At 36.4% G+C, this 17,998-nt stretch overlaps 3 protein-coding genes across 7 annotated transcripts in view; 2 read left to right on the top strand and 1 right to left on the bottom strand.

The window, feature by feature from the left end:
• Positions 1 to 17,998, top strand: part of LOC138322237 (phospholipase A and acyltransferase 4-like) — a 118,673-nt gene that overhangs the window by 9,024 nt on the left and 91,651 nt on the right. The gene's annotated exons all lie outside the window — the stretch shown is intronic.
• LOC138321324 (receptor-type tyrosine-protein phosphatase F-like) overlaps positions 1 to 17,998 on the bottom strand; it is a 47,071-nt gene that overhangs the window by 7,548 nt on the left and 21,525 nt on the right. For 3 of the 5 annotated variants that reach the window (XM_069264942.1, XM_069264946.1, XM_069264945.1), the window contains exons 2-8: positions 8,351 to 8,445; positions 5,953 to 6,036; positions 4,517 to 4,624; positions 3,836 to 3,931; positions 3,411 to 3,554; positions 708 to 842; positions 186 to 306 (exon numbers count right to left, since the gene is read on the bottom strand). In XM_069264942.1, coding sequence (XP_069121043.1) covers positions 186 to 306; positions 708 to 842; positions 3,411 to 3,554; positions 3,836 to 3,931; positions 4,517 to 4,624; positions 5,953 to 6,036; positions 8,351 to 8,411 — 749 coding nt within the window. In that variant the 5' untranslated portion in view covers positions 8,412 to 8,445. Of the gene's footprint in view, positions 1 to 185; positions 307 to 707; positions 843 to 3,410; positions 3,555 to 3,835; positions 3,932 to 4,516; positions 4,625 to 5,952; positions 6,037 to 8,350; positions 8,446 to 17,336; positions 17,473 to 17,851; positions 17,973 to 17,998 lie in introns of those variants that run through there. The other 2 variants (XM_069264944.1, XM_069264943.1) reach the window with 2 other exon arrangements.
• The window catches only part of LOC138321320 (uncharacterized), a 167,670-nt gene continuing 159,014 nt past the window's right edge, over positions 9,343 to 17,998 (top strand). Inside the window, exon 1 of the mRNA XM_069264933.1 lies at positions 9,343 to 9,570. The gene's annotated coding sequence lies outside the window, so the exon portion shown is untranslated. The remainder of the gene's footprint in view (positions 9,571 to 17,998) is intronic.

Here is a 17,998-nt window from a genome sequence, read left to right as displayed (position 1 = left end):
ACAGAGTGGCTTTACAGCTACATTTTGTAGGTGCTCTTTATAAACAGGTCATATTGAGTTGATATTGGCCATTTAGGTAGTCTTATTACAGGTAAACAAATTTTTTTTCTAACATTATTCACCCCAGAAAATTGACTATTGAATATATCTAAGATCATTAGGCATCTCTAACTGATATGACTTACTGATAGTTGTAAATAGGACCTTGTCCCTTGTCCAAAGTCTCGTCCCAGGCTGGCCATGTGACAGTCACATTACCACACTCATTTCCACTGATCGTTGGAGGTATTCTCAGACGAGGTAACTCTGAAGTAATGCAATCACAATAACAACAAGAACACTTAGGTTAATAGATTGCACATCAGTTATCATATATCAATCTATTATAATGAGAACACTTTTTAAAGAATTTGAAAAGGAACATCAAAACAAGTCAAAACTCATGGAAGTTTACATATATGTATATGCTTTGCTTTAAAAATAAATTACAAATAATATTTTTTAGGTTATTTGAGGCATAATAATTAGAAAATATAAATATATAGATATATAATAATTGCATTTTTCCTAAATCAAGGGGAAATAACTCTTTCATTCAATCGTGGTGCTCGTGATTTATATAAAAGTAAAATATGTTTTAAAATTTCATGTTTTTAATAATTAATGCAATGAGAGGTCAAGGGTCACAATCTAAACTTATGACATACCTGTTTGACAGCCAGGGCCGGAGAAGCCCTCCTCACACTGACCACTGGAGCATTGACCATTTTGAATGTTACAAGTATCATTGACCGGACAATGGCAGTCATATTTACAGTTCTTCCCAAACTGATTCACACACTCTGAAAATAAACAATAATAGCAGTTCAACAACAGTCCTAATTCATAATTAGGGCTTTTCACCACTTTTTTTGTGTCCAAAAGATCTTCAAAATGGTAAGAGGTATGCCAATGGCTTTATTGTTATATTGTATGGCATGAGTTGAAGGGGTGACATTTTTAAGTAGGTCAAAAATCCAAGATGGCCGCCGTGACGTCATACCTAAAAATTTTAAAATAGCCATAACTCAATAACCGTTTAAGATACAGGAAATATTTTTGATGTTTTATGTAGATCGTATAAAAGACTAACTTTTATTCAATTTCAGCAATTAGGTCAAAGGTCAAACAAAAAAAGATCGCTATGGGGTCAAAGTTCACGAATTTTTATTTTTTTGATTTTGCAAAATTTCATTTTACATATCGATACAGAATGTCATTCTTATGAATTTGGTGTCTTTTATTTTTCGGTAGCACTTCTGGTTAATGTTGTAAGCCATTTTGAAAAACAATCCTTTATTATATATTGTCGAACTGAATGACTAATATAGTCTGCAATTGCTATAGAAAAGACCCCTCTAATGTTCTCTAACGTTTGATATGATTTTCATCTTCATCAAAAAAACAAAATGGCCGCTATGACATCATATCTTAAAATTTCAAAATGCTTATAACTCACTAACAGTTCTTTTCACAGATTTCATCCATGCAATGATATTTTTTGCAGATAATCTTAAGCGTAAACTTTTTCTGTCTGCATGTTATTACAAAAAATGGCAACTTCCGGTTTTCGGTAAGGGTCAAATGTTAAAGGTCCTGTTTTTAACAATAAACTTGAAAACTTTTCTCCTGAAGTTCTGTAAGGTCTAGGATCTTCATATTTCATATATATGATGTCCAGGGGATGGGCTATAAAGTCAGATACTAGGAATGACCTTGACCCATATTCAAGTTCACAGGGGTCAAATACACATATCATAAATAAATTGTTTAAATGGTCATAACTAACTTATCGTTGGTTTTACAGCTTTCATGCAATTATGTTATTTGAAGATAATCTACAGGGCAATGTTTTTCTAATAATAAGTTGTTATAACAAGAGATCCCAGAGGGATCTTTGCGCCCACCATTGAGTGAAATTTATTGGATCTTTGTAAGACTGATCTTTTCTCTGCTTTTCCTTCTTTCCCTGCTTCCTCCACCTGTCGGCCATGTTGTTTTCCGATTGGTCCCAAAATGCAATATGCATACCTAGGGATCAAGGGGAACCTACACATGAAATTTCAGAAAGATCCCTTTAGTACTTTCTGAGAAATAGCGATAAGAAACTTAAAATGACAAAATCCAAGATGACGTTAAGGCGCATTCCATCTCGTTATCATTTGCTCGAACAAATTTGGAAATATGAATTGGATTAAGATGAGAGTTCTCTTCGGCTGATCAAACTTCATGCAGATATTCACTAAAACACTTTTATTCAGGGCTGAAAGTCAAGGTCATTTATTGGTTACAACTTCAAAACCCATGCATTACCTAGTTCTTAACTTACCTGGCAATGACGGTATTGTAAATTAAATATAGTGAAAAGCCCGCCAAATTGTCTATGACAATTTCTAGTTAGTATACTGTATTACACAATGAGAAAACTTTAATTTGTGTCTTCAGTGTGAGATTGCATGAACAGTGTACCGGTAAGTGAAAACAAGAGGCCCAGAGGGCCTGTATCGCTCACCTGGTTTGTAATGCCAAGTAATGTTCTGAATACAAGTTCATTGTTTCTTTTCTGAAGGAATTTTAATATTAACCTCTAAATCCCCTATTGGGCCCCACCCCTCCGGCCCCCATGGGGTCAGAGCCAAAATTTATAAAAGTTCTGTTCCCCTTCCCCCAAGGATGTTTATGGCCAAATTTGGTCACAATCCAAGCAAAACTCTAGGACAAGTAGCGATTTATAGGATTACCTCTATTTCCCCTATTGGGCCCCGCCCCTCTTGCCCCTGGGGGATCAGAGCCAAAATTTATACAAGTTCTGTTCCCCTTCCCCCAAGGATGTTTGTGGCTAATTTTGGTTACAATCCATGCAGAACTTTAGGACAAGTAGCGTTTTAAAGGATTTACCTCTATTTCCCCTATTGGGCCCCGCCCCTCCTGCCCCCGAGGGGTCAGAGCCAAAATTTATACAAGTTCTGTTTCCCCTCCCCCAAGGATATTTCTGGCCAAATTTAGTTACAATCCATGCAGAACTCTAGGACAAGTAGCGATTTATAGGATTTACCTCTATTTCCCCTATTGGGCCCCGCCCCTCCTGCCCCCGGGGGGTCAGAGCCAAAATTTATACAAGTTCTGTTCCCCCTTCCCCAAGGATGCTTGTGGCCAAATTTGGTTACAATCCATGCAGAACTCTATGACTAGTAGCGATTTAAAGGAAATGTTGACGGACGGACGGACGTGCCTCTGTATATTTCATATTTCGTCTTGTATTTCCTCTATCTCATCAGATCTATTCTGATATTCCTACGTCTGCATTTGTTAAGAAATTATAGAATTTAAGGAGGAGGAATATCACCAATGCTAGACCTGCATATACAGACCTGTCTGACATAAAGGTGGATCTGTGTAGCCCCATCCACACTCAAAATAACTACAGGCACCATCCACGTTAGAACATCCCCCGGTGTTAGGTAAACAGTGACAAACTCCAGTACAGTTGTCTCCAAATGTTCCCTCCGCACATTCTGTGTAGGAAAAGAGAATAATTAACACTTAAAAGGACAATACACCATATAGTGTTACATGACTAAGAAGTTATGATACTCATTGATTTTCAATTGAGGACGGGGAAAAATAAATACAATGTAAATACGAAATTAAAAAAAAAAAAAAAAAAAAACACAGCAAGAAACAAATACACAGACTGTCAATACAGCAAAAAAAAAAGAAGAGGAAAAGTATATACATGTATAAGCAAGTGAAAACTGAAAAGAAAGATCTTGAAAATGTGGATTATCTCCCTTACCTACACATGCCGTTCCTGTGAGGAGGTAACCTGTGTTACAGTGACTACACTGGGTGATCCCTGGCCCGTCACATCTAGCACAAGCATCATTACAAGCTACAAGAAAGAAAAAAAATCTTACTCAGCAGCTGAGTGGTTCACTTGTCTTACTTATATAAGTTGTTAGAACATATGTCCAATCCTTGGTGTCAACTTAAAAATGGCAGATAAAATGAGAATAAATCAACGTGTCTCGACGTATTACCACAAGCCCTCCATCTCTGAATTTGAATCCCATATAGGGCATTTTCCAGGTATTGACCGCTGGTCAGTGGTTTTTCTAAGGCTTTCCTCCACCAACAAACTTGGCACATACCTAAATGGCTCAGGCAGTTAATGTTAAAAGTATCAAACCAAAAAAATTACAATTTCACTGTGCCTTGACCTTTCAGCTTGTCAACTTTAGTAAAGACATTTTCAAGGGAATAACAACTAACCACTATTATAGCATACTTCTATTTGTTATGTACCATATCCTTATTTTCCCCAGGTATTATCACTAAAGATGGATGTTGAAATGACTGTTCGATCTTTGATTATAAAAATATTTAAAATATCAAAATCTAGTCAGAAAAGGGACCGCTTTCAGGTGTATAGGATCAAAATTTGGGGCCTGATGTATAAGAAGTAAAATTTTTTTACCTCTACATGTTCCTGTGTCGACATCGTTATAGTAACCTTCTGTTTTACATTGGTCACAAGCCCCAGGTCCCGCAGCTGAACACCCGAGGGCACAGGCAACATCACAATCTGAACAAATTTCAAAAGTATTCTTAAAATAATTTAAAAAAGGGGAGATAACTGTAATTAATACACAGAAGCAGAATACAATATTTCTTAAATACAGTAAAACCCCTATACCTCGAACAGTAGGGGACTAGGTCAATAGTTTGAGATATACAGAGTATTCAACTCATCCGAGGTTGGTCACGATCGACAGTCAAAATATCCGGTCTCAAACTATGACAAACATGAATTCAGGGCAAAGACATTTTAATTACCCTATCTTTCAGGATTTTGGATTTCTTTATTAAAGTTTTAATAAAACATTTACAAAATACATACTCACAATTAACCAGCATAATTACGGACATAGGAAACGATATCTATTGATGTCTATTTAGTACATGTGTTCACGAGTAAACGGAACGCACTGATAAAATGTGCTTTGGATATCGTTTGATATCGTTTACATCTTTCGATAAATAACATTGTGTTAGCATGTCGAATGAAAACAACACAGAAATTTAAAAAGAATGAACTTATAATTAGGCGGACATCAGCAATATCTTCCGCCTCTTTTGACATTTCACAATGCGTACTTTCTATTAACACGGATCAACAACTTCTGTATTTTTCGTATTTACAGCGAAGATTATTACGAGAGAAACATCAATATTTAATGCCTTTTCTTAAATGTTCAAATAAAGTTAACGTGAAACAACGACTTTTGCTCGTGTAGGTAGGTATTAATGACACCGCTAATCCCGTAATTAACTAAAGGCTTGATATGCCACCTGTATAAACACAAGGTCGTGAGCAATTATCCATGTCGGTCGGTGCAGTCAGGTGTGACACAGGTAAAAAAAATCTCAAGGGCCGAACACCTGTTCGATGAATTCATGGTTAAATACTATGTATTTTATGAAACGGGGATATATTTCTGTTCGACGAATGAGGGGTATTCGACGAATAGCTGTTCGAGGTATCCGGGGTTTTGTTACATAGTTTATATGGGGGCACAGTCGAGACCGTACGACCAATTCGACGAATAGGGGGTATTCGAGGAATCCGGGTTCGAGTTAGAGGGGTTTTAATGTAATATAGTAACGAAAAGTAGATTACAATAAGACCTGTCTATAAAGAACAACCAGTGTGTTGAAATTGGTCATTTGAGACTCTTAAAAAGTAGTCTTCTTCAGCAGGTGGTTTTTATACAGAGGTGGTCAATAAAGCAGGTTTTACTGTATCAAGATATCTATGGATCTACATGGCAAAACGATATTTTCTACAAAAGTTCAGTTACCTACTTCAGTTATGGCAGAAGTTATTAAAGTTTAAACTTTATATATACTTACCTAAACAAACAGATGTGCCTGCACCCGATAGACTGTTTCCACAGTACTGACCAACTGGACATTGGGGGCTACATGTCTGGGCATCTACAGGTAAAAATAAGTCAACATTTACAGACAAATTTGGAAAATTTTCATCTATCATTGAACACACAAGAAAAATTATGCTGAGAAAGAATGACTAAACGACATATTATTCCACTGCCTCCATACATGTACTATTAACCACCTTATGTCCATGGCAACTCGATTTTGTGTTTTTCTGTCTAACAATTTATTAACGACGATTTAATTTCACTCTCTACCACAATAGCCAGTGTTATTCAACTCTCAGGGTATCAAATAAACGATGCAGCTGTTGATTAACAATTTGTTTATACCACATGTGGTATAAACTCTGTACGCATTCTGATTGGCTGACACGGTGAACTTTGACCGAACTACGTCTTTCTGAGTGTCTTGTCATCATTTGTCGACGTCATCAATAATCGTTGACGTCATGCTATGCTGTGATCGCCGCTTGACGCCAAAACTGCTGTTGGATAGCGTACTTATCCTCGTCGTATTTCTATCGGCTAAAAGCAGATATAATTGTGGTAGAAACAGGTCACACGACTCGTGGCTGTTGGATATGGAATTTATTCCACACTCGTAAGTTATTTTTTAAAAGTTACAAAAGACACTCACTAAAGCTTGTGTCTTTTGTAACTTTTAAAAAATAACTCACTCGTGTGGAATAAATTCCATATCCAATAGCCACTCGTTGTGTAACCTCTATATCTATTATAAAGACTGTATGATTCTCCTTTATTTGTACACATTTCTGAAACATTTTGGCAACAATTTCATTTCACGATTTCCTACCACCCGCATAACATGCAGAAATTAATCATACATGAAAGTAAGAATGGACTGATTTCATGGGATGTAACATGATAGGGCATGATGGGATGGACATATATAATGGTAGGGCATGATGGGATGGACATATATAATGGTAGGGCATGATGGGATGGACATATATAATGGTAGGGCACAACATTGACAACTTGTAGCTGCAATTACTTATCTCTTGATCAATTAATTTATATCTTCCTCTAGCTGTCAACAGTATAAGCATTGTACTACAGTTATATGTTATTAGTTCTACATTCTTTCAGGTGGAAAAAAAACCAAAAGATATATTTTTACTTTGTATAATGAAGTACACCATTGATTTACAGTTCAATGAAGCAATGATAAATTCATTGATTTGAAATTACAAGATTCATTTTTAATACGATTTCCCAACTTCATCTGAGATAAACATTTTCTCCAACAAAACAATCAATATGATTTTATGGCCGGGCTGTTACATGCCCCGAAGCCATGACTGACAATTGGCAGAATATCAAATCATACTACAGCACAATAATTGCTTTCCCTGCTTCGCTTCGCTACGATTGGCCTCATGTCCCATTTATGATTCTCAACTAACGACCGCTTCCTTGTCCATTTTATTTCCCTCTTGATGTGCTAAGTGATAATCAATATAAAATTTCATATTTATTCATTTAATTTAATAATGCACTAGAGCTCATTTTGAACTGGAATTAACTGGGATTCTAGAAAACAAATGATTAGGGTAATCCCTCATTATACCTAATGGAATATTATTTTAATGTAGAATAATTCATAATGGTAACCATGTTAGACAGGTGGCCAATAAACAGATATGGTTGATTAAATCAGATGATAGCAATAACTGGTAATTATTGCCATGAACTTTTGCCCATATTAGTGGTGGCCAAGCAAGAGGAGATAACCTGACTACAAGGAAATACTGATCCATTCTTAATCATTGGATACATTTAGAGATCTATATTTAATAAGGGCCTACTAATGGGAGGGGTTGATCCATTTAGTGGATGCAATTGGAGATCTATATTTACTATATATATACTTACATTTGTACTAGAGGGGTCTACCAATTAGAGGGAAGTGATGATCCATTTATTGGTAACAATTAGAAATCTGTACTTATTAGGGACATAACAAGGGGAGATAACTCAATTACAGGGAAGTGTCAATCTGTTTATTGGAAACAATTAGAGATCTGTACTTATTAGGGACATAACAAGGGGAGATAACTCAATTACAGGGAAGTGTCGATCTGTTTATTGGATACAACTAGATATCTATACTTATTAGGGACAAAACCAAGGGGAGATAACTCGATAACAGGGAAGAGTTAATCTGTTTATTGGATACAATTAGAGATCTTTACTTATTAAGGAGATAACAAGGGGAGATAACTCAATTACAGGGAAGTGTTGATATGATTATTGGATACAATTGGAGATCTATACTTACAAGGGGTCTAACAAGGGGAGATAACTTAACTACAGGGGGCTATACTTACTAGTGTTGGACAGTAGGACCAGAAGCCAGCCGGCCAGGAATAGGTAACTGTGAGGAAACATCCACAGGGTCAATAGTCTCTATGTGATCTCAAGTCTGTCAGAGAAACACAAAATTTAAAATTTAATCAATGAAATTCTAATGCTTTGGTACATCATTAACAATATTGACAAAAGTTTTAAACTTAATGCTCAGCACCTCAGAAGTTTGGAATATGACTGGTTTACATCTTGAATAGCCCAAAATTTAGCACCCCCTACCCCTCTCATTAAATATTCACCCGGGTGAATATTAAATGCATAAAATATATATTCAATCACCACCCCTCCCCCCCCACCCACCCCCCCCCCCACCCCACCCACCCACCTATAAAATATAATCTCCGGTTGGTACAGTTGGTATTGTATAACAAGCAATCACAAGATTAGAAACACAAACTTACCGGTATTGAACTAATCTCATGTGCATGGTGTATACACTTGTGTGAATTTATGAATACTATTGAACGCTCTTGTAAATATATGTTACATAATTCTGGATCCCAAGCAAAGAACCCAATGACTCTCACTGTGATTTTTAAAATCTGAACAACAAATACAACCACCTGAATTCAAGAATTATGATTTCTTGTATAACCAGGATCTACCCTTTTCTCAATTGCTTTATTGATTGATTGTTTATTAAACTTTAAGCTTTATGGCTTACAAGTACAGTTATATACAATATATAATAATGTTATTGATGAAAATTCTTTTACAGGTAATTATTAATTGGCTAATAACTAGTTTAAAGATGGACATTATTGATGATTATATCATTACTCTGATGCAACAATACCCATCCATCCTATTCAAAATAATTACATATACAAATATGTAGCGGGATTAGACTGGGTCAATCATCGGTGACCAGGTAGCTCAGTCGGTAGAGCACTCGGCTAGTATTCTGAGGGTCCCGTGTTCGAATCCCGGTCTGGCCGCTACATTTTCTCCTCTCCTGTTACAAAATTGGCGCCCAACTAAATAACCCACGGTGGTGGTGTTTGGAAGGGTCTCGTATGTCTTCAAGGGCGAAGACTTCGAGAAAGGAGGGAGGAGTGTAGCGGGATTAGACTGGGTCGATCATCGGTGACCAGGTAGCTCAGTCGGTAGAGCACTCGGCTAGTATTCTGAGGGTCCCGGGTTCGAATCCCGGTCTGGCCGCTACATTTTCTCCTCTCCTGTTACAAATGAATATTGATACAATATCACAACAGCAACAGATCTATGAACTAAATAACAAAACTATGGATTTGAGTGACTGGTTGGGCTGCAGTCCGTTTTCACTGGCGAGCTGCTGGTTACTGGACATAATTTGTATTATGTATAGTGTACCTGACCGGTTTCGTTTTCTATAAAAAACTCATCAGAGGGGTAATTAAACGATGGCAAATTCTACACCAGAGTTCTCTTCGACTACACTACCAGACACATCGAACTCATCCACAAGACCCTGAGCCACATCCACGCGAATGGCAAACTAGACGACAAAGTCTTTGATCACTTGATCCATACACCCTCCCGTACTCCAAACTTCTACCTGCTACCTAAAATCCACAAGTGCCTCACTCCCGGCAAAGTTCCCGGCAGCCCTTTAATACTTATAGTGGCAACGGCAGCCCTACTGAAAAGATCAGTAGCCTTGTAGACGAACACATTAAACCATTTGTTCCACTCATACCATCTTAAATTAAAGATTTCATCAACAAAATTGAACACTTCCTGGACCTACCTGAAGACTTCATCATGGTCACCATGGATGTCACCTCTCTCTACACCAACATTCCCAACCACAAGGGACTTGTAGCTGTAGCCCGCACTCTCGCACAACATAGGGCTAGGTATCGTTTATCCAACCAGAGTATAATCCAACTGCTGAAACACGTCCTTCATTGTAACAATTTCCATTTCAACGCGGAGCACTACCTACAAATCATCAGCCCAATCATTTGCCAATATTTTTATGGGGGAACTCGAATGCAAAATGCTTGATTCCGCCCCTTCTAAACCCCATAAATACTTCCGATTCATTGATGACATATACATCATATGGACGAGAAGCGAAAGAGAACTTCTTCTCTTTTATGAACACTGCAACACATTCCACCACAAGATAAAATTTACTATCGACTATTCCAAGGAATCCATTACATTCCTTGACACAGTCACTTTCCACAGTGGAAATCGAATCCTATTCGACCTCTACACCAAACCAACAGACAAACATGGTTACCTCCACTACACTTCTCACCACCCATACCACTGTAAAAACTCGGGCCCCTATAGCCAATTTATACGGATCAAAAGGATCTGTTCTAGACCTCAAGACTTTGAGAAACATGCCAACAATGTAGTAAAATTTTACACCAAGCGTGGTTATCCAACCAAACTACTGCTTGATAAACTAATACAAGCTACAAACAGAAGCCGGGAAGACCTGCTTAAACCTCCTACCGGCCGCATACACACTGACCCACCACGCATACCACTAGTGCTGACATATAACCGGGACCTACCCCCGATCAGCCGCTTTATCCCCCATTTCTGGCCCATTTTACAAATTACACTCCCCACCTTCTTCCCCCTCCCTCCAAATCTTGCAACCCGCAACGGGAAAAAACTTTCCAACTTCCTTGTCCTGGCTAACTTCTAACCCGACACCATATCCAGGCCTACATACATCAATCCAGTCACCGACTGCAACCTACCGAATGGCAAAACCTGTAACTTGATGACTAAATCAAAAATTTTCGTCAGCATCTTTACTGGCCTCCAATACCGCCCATTCCTCCGCGGACACTGTACCACTAGGAATGTCATCTACCTCATCACTTGCAAAACGTGCAAAAAACTATACGTAGGTGAAACTAAAAGACAGTTCAAAATTTGCATCAGTGAGCACCTTAGGGACATCATCAAACACAGGGACACACCAGTTGCCCACCACTTTAACCTTCGTGGACACGATCACTCATGTCTTCGATGTCAGATCATCGAGATTATTAAATCAGACCCTGATTCCCCATCCTCTACAAATATCAGAAGAGGCAGAGAATACCACTGGATACACCAGTTACATACATTAGATCCTGTCGGGATCAATGTCTTCGGATAAAACTGGGATCCCAGTCATTTCACTTACTTAAATAACAAAACTACCAAAATATCATATATAGTAATTGTTGTAAAACTTTAAAATAACTCTATCAAATTTATTGGTCATATCTAAAACTATATTCAGACTTCGAAACTGGTTATATACAGCAAAGTCAGGGGAGACTGTTACGCATACCGACATAGTGACATTTTAACCTGAGAAATGAAAATTTTGAAACCACATCATGAGCTATATATTATTGGGCTCTAATATAAGCCGAAATAAAAAGATTTTAAAGACTTTTCAAGATTACAGTATATTTCCTGTTTTGAACAAATAGAATCTGGACAAGTGTATATGACCAAGGAAGTTGCATTGTATCGATATTTCATCAGAGGCATTTCAAAGCTAAATCTACTCCCTTTAATCATAAAGATAAAAAAAAATATAGACAGTTTTATCAAATCATGGAAAAAACCGTCAGGACTATACATTTAAAAAAAATATCCGTGTATTTAAGAATCTCAGCATGTAGCCAATAACGACTAACAAAAAAAAAGTTTCAGATATTTAAATTATTCTTAATGAATGAAGCAAGAGAAAAAGACAACCTAATCAGTATTTTGAAGTAAAATATATGTAATTTTTTAGCTCAGGACACACAGACAGATAACAGTGACCAAAGGTTCAGAACTTTTGACCCTCTGATATTGACCCTCATCATAATACAGCTTAAATTTTAACACACTGACCATGTATTCTCTAATCATCAAGCATTATTCAAACAAATAAAGTGTTTGCCAAATGTTTACCAGATCTTTAAAGCTATTCACTCTTAAGAAATTCAAATTTACAAATTTATAAATTCAATGTTGGTTAAGGTTTTAGGCTTCACCAAGCATGGCTCATGACCCAAACTTCACCGTGTCCACCACCGCGGCCCTCTTACTCGTCGTATAACTTTGTTCATCATCTTATGGACAGAGTAGTTATTTCAGTACACTGTACCCCTTTTATATTGCCACCCACTATACTGCCAATCCAGCTTATCGCCATGAGTTTTCAAAGAACAGGTCCCCCACCCCGCCCAAATATAAATACAAGTGTATCGTTATTAAACCAATCATATTTCATTGGTATCCATGTAGTGTATTATTTGTGGCGAACAGGTACTTTGGTACTCCTTTACCAACGTAACGTCTGTTCATTTTATGAGTGATATATCTATTTAAAGTTTTTAAGAATTAGGATTGCAGTAGATAGTGTTATAAACTTGTCATTAAATTGAAAACAATTTTGAAATCTGTTGTAAGAGGGCAGACTTAGGTAAATGGAACACCCACACTCTGTGTACATATCACTCACAACCGGATATAAAGTGCCTCAAAGTCAACATTTAAAACTTTATTGTATCATGCATGATGAAGTCTTCAGGATTGTAAACCGATGTTCACATAGAAGAACCATAACCACATTTGATGCACCACCTCAAACCATATTTTCATAACTGATGATTTAGGATATAACATTCTTATTTCATAGGGGAAAGAGTATATAAAAGAAATATCTGATGTAAATAATTTATTAGATGTTACAGGATAACTGGAGGATTGTGCAGGTCCACAAACAAATATCTACAATCTTTTGGCCTAATGTGCTGACTGTAAATGAGTGTGATAAGCAGCTTTAAAAGTTGATCACAGTTGGGTGTGGCCACATCGTATGATTATCAAAACAAAAATTCAAGAGATTTATTTTGATTTTGCTATAAATTTCCAAATGATATCATAATATAGACTGAGACTCCTGACTTTTTCAAAGGATTGATGTTCAAGTACATTTTACAGCAAGCATTTGGAAATATAAAAACATAGCTCTGGAGACTTGGTGTCATTATATTGTAGCAACAGGCTATAGATCAAAAGCATATGTACCAGGTATACACATATCTTTACAAATGCAAGGCCCATTACACCACATGATATTCTATCAGTATGTGAACAGGTATTTTTGTTATTTTGACAGCAGAAAAAGTAAAGGATTTTCAGTAAAAGTTAAGCTGCTATACAGTATATTTCTAGTGTGAATATTGCAGTATTGGATTGTGTGAATAATCAGCAAATGAGTCATTATTCATTACTAATTCTAAACATACATACTTTTAAGGGTATAACCTTATATTAGTGCTTTTTGTGCCAGTTGACTTTGTGCTCCGCTAAAATACAATTGCCCTATATAAATTGTCTCATCATTATGCTAACCTAAGATCGCTAACTTGTGCTTAAATTTGATTGTGCCTTAATAATGTTTGCAGAAACAATCAAATTCATTCTTTACTCTAAATACTAGCATTTTACAGAGGAATGCTGCATATGAAACCATGCATTCATTCACACGGTCATATATGACATGCAGTTATCAGTAGATAGAGGCTTGAAATGCATGTTTGTTTATTATAAGTTTGCTACATTTTCCTCCTGAGCCTATATTCCACTTCTATAAAAATATATGTAAAATTTTATTTCATTTCGAGATTGTCCCAATCGGTCACGGGTATTTGGCGTTTTCTAAAAATAACTCATAATTACAGCTATGTTTTTTAACACCAAACATAGTACTAGTTTTGATATACCACAGTCAAACCTGCCAAATAGTGACCACCTCTGTATAAAGACAACCTGATGACCAGGCTCAGATTTCTCGAAACAAACGTGCAGACTTAGTTTTTCTCCTTTTTTAATTTATATGGAAAATTATGACTTAAGGAAATTTTTGACTTATGTTTGTTTTGAAAATAATTAATAAGACCACTTTCTCATAGTCTATTTAAATGATTAATTCCAACACGAATGTACAAAGATCACTTGACTATATACAGTGCCCTTGGATGGTCTCAATAGGCAGGCTTGACTGTATGCTATTGTCATATATATACTGCACTATATGCACACATCATGGGTCTACACAATGCTACATTAACTATTAATGATTTTGACAACTACCTATCAGTCTTTAGTTACACACATGTAATGGATGACAATACAGTCAGAAGATTACTGGTGGTGAATAATTAACAGCACTGTAGTACATTGTGTATGTGTTCTACAATAGCCTGTCTGCATGGATGTCATCAATACATTTTACACTGCAGTCCCACAATGTAACCTTACCAAGCGGAGTTGGCAGTCATATCGACTATGAACTTCAATCGCTTATTATGACGTCATTATCATTGTGACCTCACAATTGTCAACTGGACAGAGACAAATCCAACACGAAGTGCTAGCGCGCTTCATGGAATTTGCCTTTGTCAGGTTAGCATTCATATTGGCTATGAATACCATAATGTAGTGTTAGTGAATGGTCATTTAGGAGACAGCAGCAGTCACTGAAGCAGAACTGGACAGGCAGGTAGTCTGTAGAATATTAAAAACATCACTATAATTTGGCTAGATTCATTTTGTCTCAGCAACGTGTCTGATGCTAGTGATTTCCAGATTCTACCAGTGAGACCCAAAGTTTCAACCTAGGGGAGACAATCTACTATTAGAATTCTGCTGAGAAAATCTATTAATAACATAGGGTCTGGTACCCCAACAATATTTGAGGTACAGCACAATGAGACACTTTTCAATCATGACATTATGTCTTGACATTGCCTAATAGAAATTTCTTAATGATAAACATTTAATATTATTGGATTAAGGATCTGGTCTAGGGTCAGGACTTGCATTCTGGTTTTGTTTCAAGTATTTTGATTTTATAATATATATATTTATCCTGCAACTGTCCCACATACTGACCTTTTTCTTGGCTCATGACAAAGGTATGTATTGTTAAGTAATTCTTTAATGGGTATTTATTGTTATTTGAGTATTTTCATTTCCTTTTAGTGATATATCACACTGAATAGAATTACGGTGACTGTTTGTGAATGCGCTTATTTATTTCCCACGGCAGTAAAAAGGAGTGCACTCTCATTCGGTTAAGTGAATGAATCTTTACCTCCGCATCAAAGAATCGTCTCGCTTCGAGCGAAACGAGGTAAGGAACTGTCAATTTGCTTTCGTTTTGAATGCCATAATGGTTGCAGGATAAACAGAATACACGGTTAGTATCTTACAATACAAGGTTTATTTCGGTGCTCGACACGGAAAGCCGAGATGACTCGGCAAAGCCTTGTCATCTCGGCTTTCCTAAGTCTCGCACCAAAATAAACCTTGTATTGTAAGATACTAACCGTGTATTCTCTATATATATATAAATAATATATATATATCAATAACTTTGCAAGATTGATAATGATTAACCCCCCCACCCTCCAACCCCACCCCCAAATCCATGATGTAACTTGCTCACACCCCAAACTTCAATTAATAATTTCCAACTATATATATATGTTACTAAATACACACAAGACACTTTTGACAGCTAATGTTAATTAACAGTTTGTTTGTTTGTTTGATTAATTAACGTCCTATTAACAGCTGTTGTCATGTAAGGACAGCCTTCCATGTTTTGTGTGTATGCTGTGCGAGGTGCAAATTTTGGGAGACTGGGGTATATTAATGTCATCTTTTCTTGTATAGTGGAATTGTTGCCCTTTTTACAGTTCTATATCACTGAAGCATGCCGTCGAAGATACCAAGCAACACACCCCACCCGTCACATTATACTGACAAAGGGCGAACCAGTCGTCCCACTCCCGTTATGCTGAGCGCTAAGCAGGAGCAGAAACTACCACTTTTATAGACCTTGGTGTGTCTCAACCAGGGGACAGAACCCAGAGCCTTCTTCACAGGGGCGAGCTCTTAACTAAAGGCTAAAAGTGAGGTGGTGTCAAGGGAGACGTTAGGAAGAATAAAGTTATTTAGGAAGAAAGAAAAGGTAAGATCCTAAATTTAGACGCCTCTTACGATCATGCAATAGGGGTAGCAGGTACAATTCTAACGCTCTACCTGCAGGGCCACAGTGGTTTGATTGTAATTATTCTTATATATCTATTATTAGAGTATGCATTACACAGTTTCTGCAGACTGATATACCTCTACTTATGTTAATTATTTGTCATCATGCAGATTTAAATGAATTCTTCAAATCTGATTTTATTCTTCAAATCTGATTTTATCCCATTATCAGCCTGATATCTACGTCCATGCAATATATATTTCCATATGTCATTGCATGTATCATTAAAAAATAAATTAGATTTGTGAAATCACATTTACACGAGGAAAAGTTGAGGTGCATTGTTATAACAACAAAATGAATTACAAGTAACAGGTACATAGGCAAATTATATCATCATAGCAAGTATTAAGTTACAATATGTACATTATACTTGTACATTAAATAAAAATTGATTGTGATATACTGTATACATATTACGTTATGTATTTGATTAATAGTTTGGAGATATATATCTATAAGATAGGCACTGAATTATGCCCAGGCCCAGTGTCTAAATCTATGTATGCTACATATATGTATACAGTACAGTATGTAACATTGTACATGTACATGTACTGTTGTATCGTTTGATATTTAAATTTTAATTGATTCCATTACAGAAAATTAAATGTACCCCCTACTATTTAATCTCATTCATTAATACGTAGATGAAATATGTGAAGATAGGACTCAATGAAATAGTTGATGTAAATTTATTGTTGCTACATTTAACATTACATATGAAATGGCAACATTCGTCATTGCTCATTTAAGGTTTCATTCAAATTTTCACACCATTGCAACCAAATATAACATACATACATGTATGTATCGATCGATGCATGCACATGTACATACCAATTACTTTATAATCAAGCATATCTTTAGAAAAGTGTACTTACTAGAATAGTAGATCTACATCATATCCTTTATAGTCAGGTTCTTGTATAAGTAGAACTAAACATGTGTATATTTTCACATACTGTACAATAAACAATGTTTTGAAAAAGCCTCTACAGTGCTCCTAATAGGCCTATAGATCTAATAAACGTTGATCTGGTTTTGACAAGTGGTAATGGTCTAATTCAGTACAGTAAATACACACGTGTATACACAACACATTTACCTGCCGCGACAAGTCCTTCATATCGGCGCAAATGATCGGTGAATAAACTTTCTAATGCTTGACACACAACACATGATATGGACACATGCCATTTGGTCATAGACTTGTTACTGTTTATTTGAAAACATGATTGATTTTGTGACAGTTAGTTTATTAGTAGGCTAAAACTGATTTAATTCATAAGGCCATAGCAGAATCATTAAAATACATAGATAAAGTATTAATCATCGATAACACACACATTATCGATCGACAGTGACACATGGCTTCAGCTCACGCCCATTTGTTTACCTATGTTGTCATAGAAACACCCTGTCGTTTTCAGCATCAGCTTGTCTTTTTCCGAAACAACTTGTTTTCAATCATAATAATAGGAATTTATGTCACATATCTCCAATATAAAGTCCATACCCATCATGTTTCCATGAGTAAACCAAG

Source organism: Argopecten irradians, chromosome 4, assembly GCF_041381155.1.
Source record: "Argopecten irradians isolate NY chromosome 4, Ai_NY, whole genome shotgun sequence".
In the NCBI taxonomy this organism is placed as follows: domain Eukaryota; kingdom Metazoa; phylum Mollusca; class Bivalvia; order Pectinida; family Pectinidae; genus Argopecten; species Argopecten irradians.
This window is presented reverse-complemented; position numbering and strand designations above follow the sequence as displayed.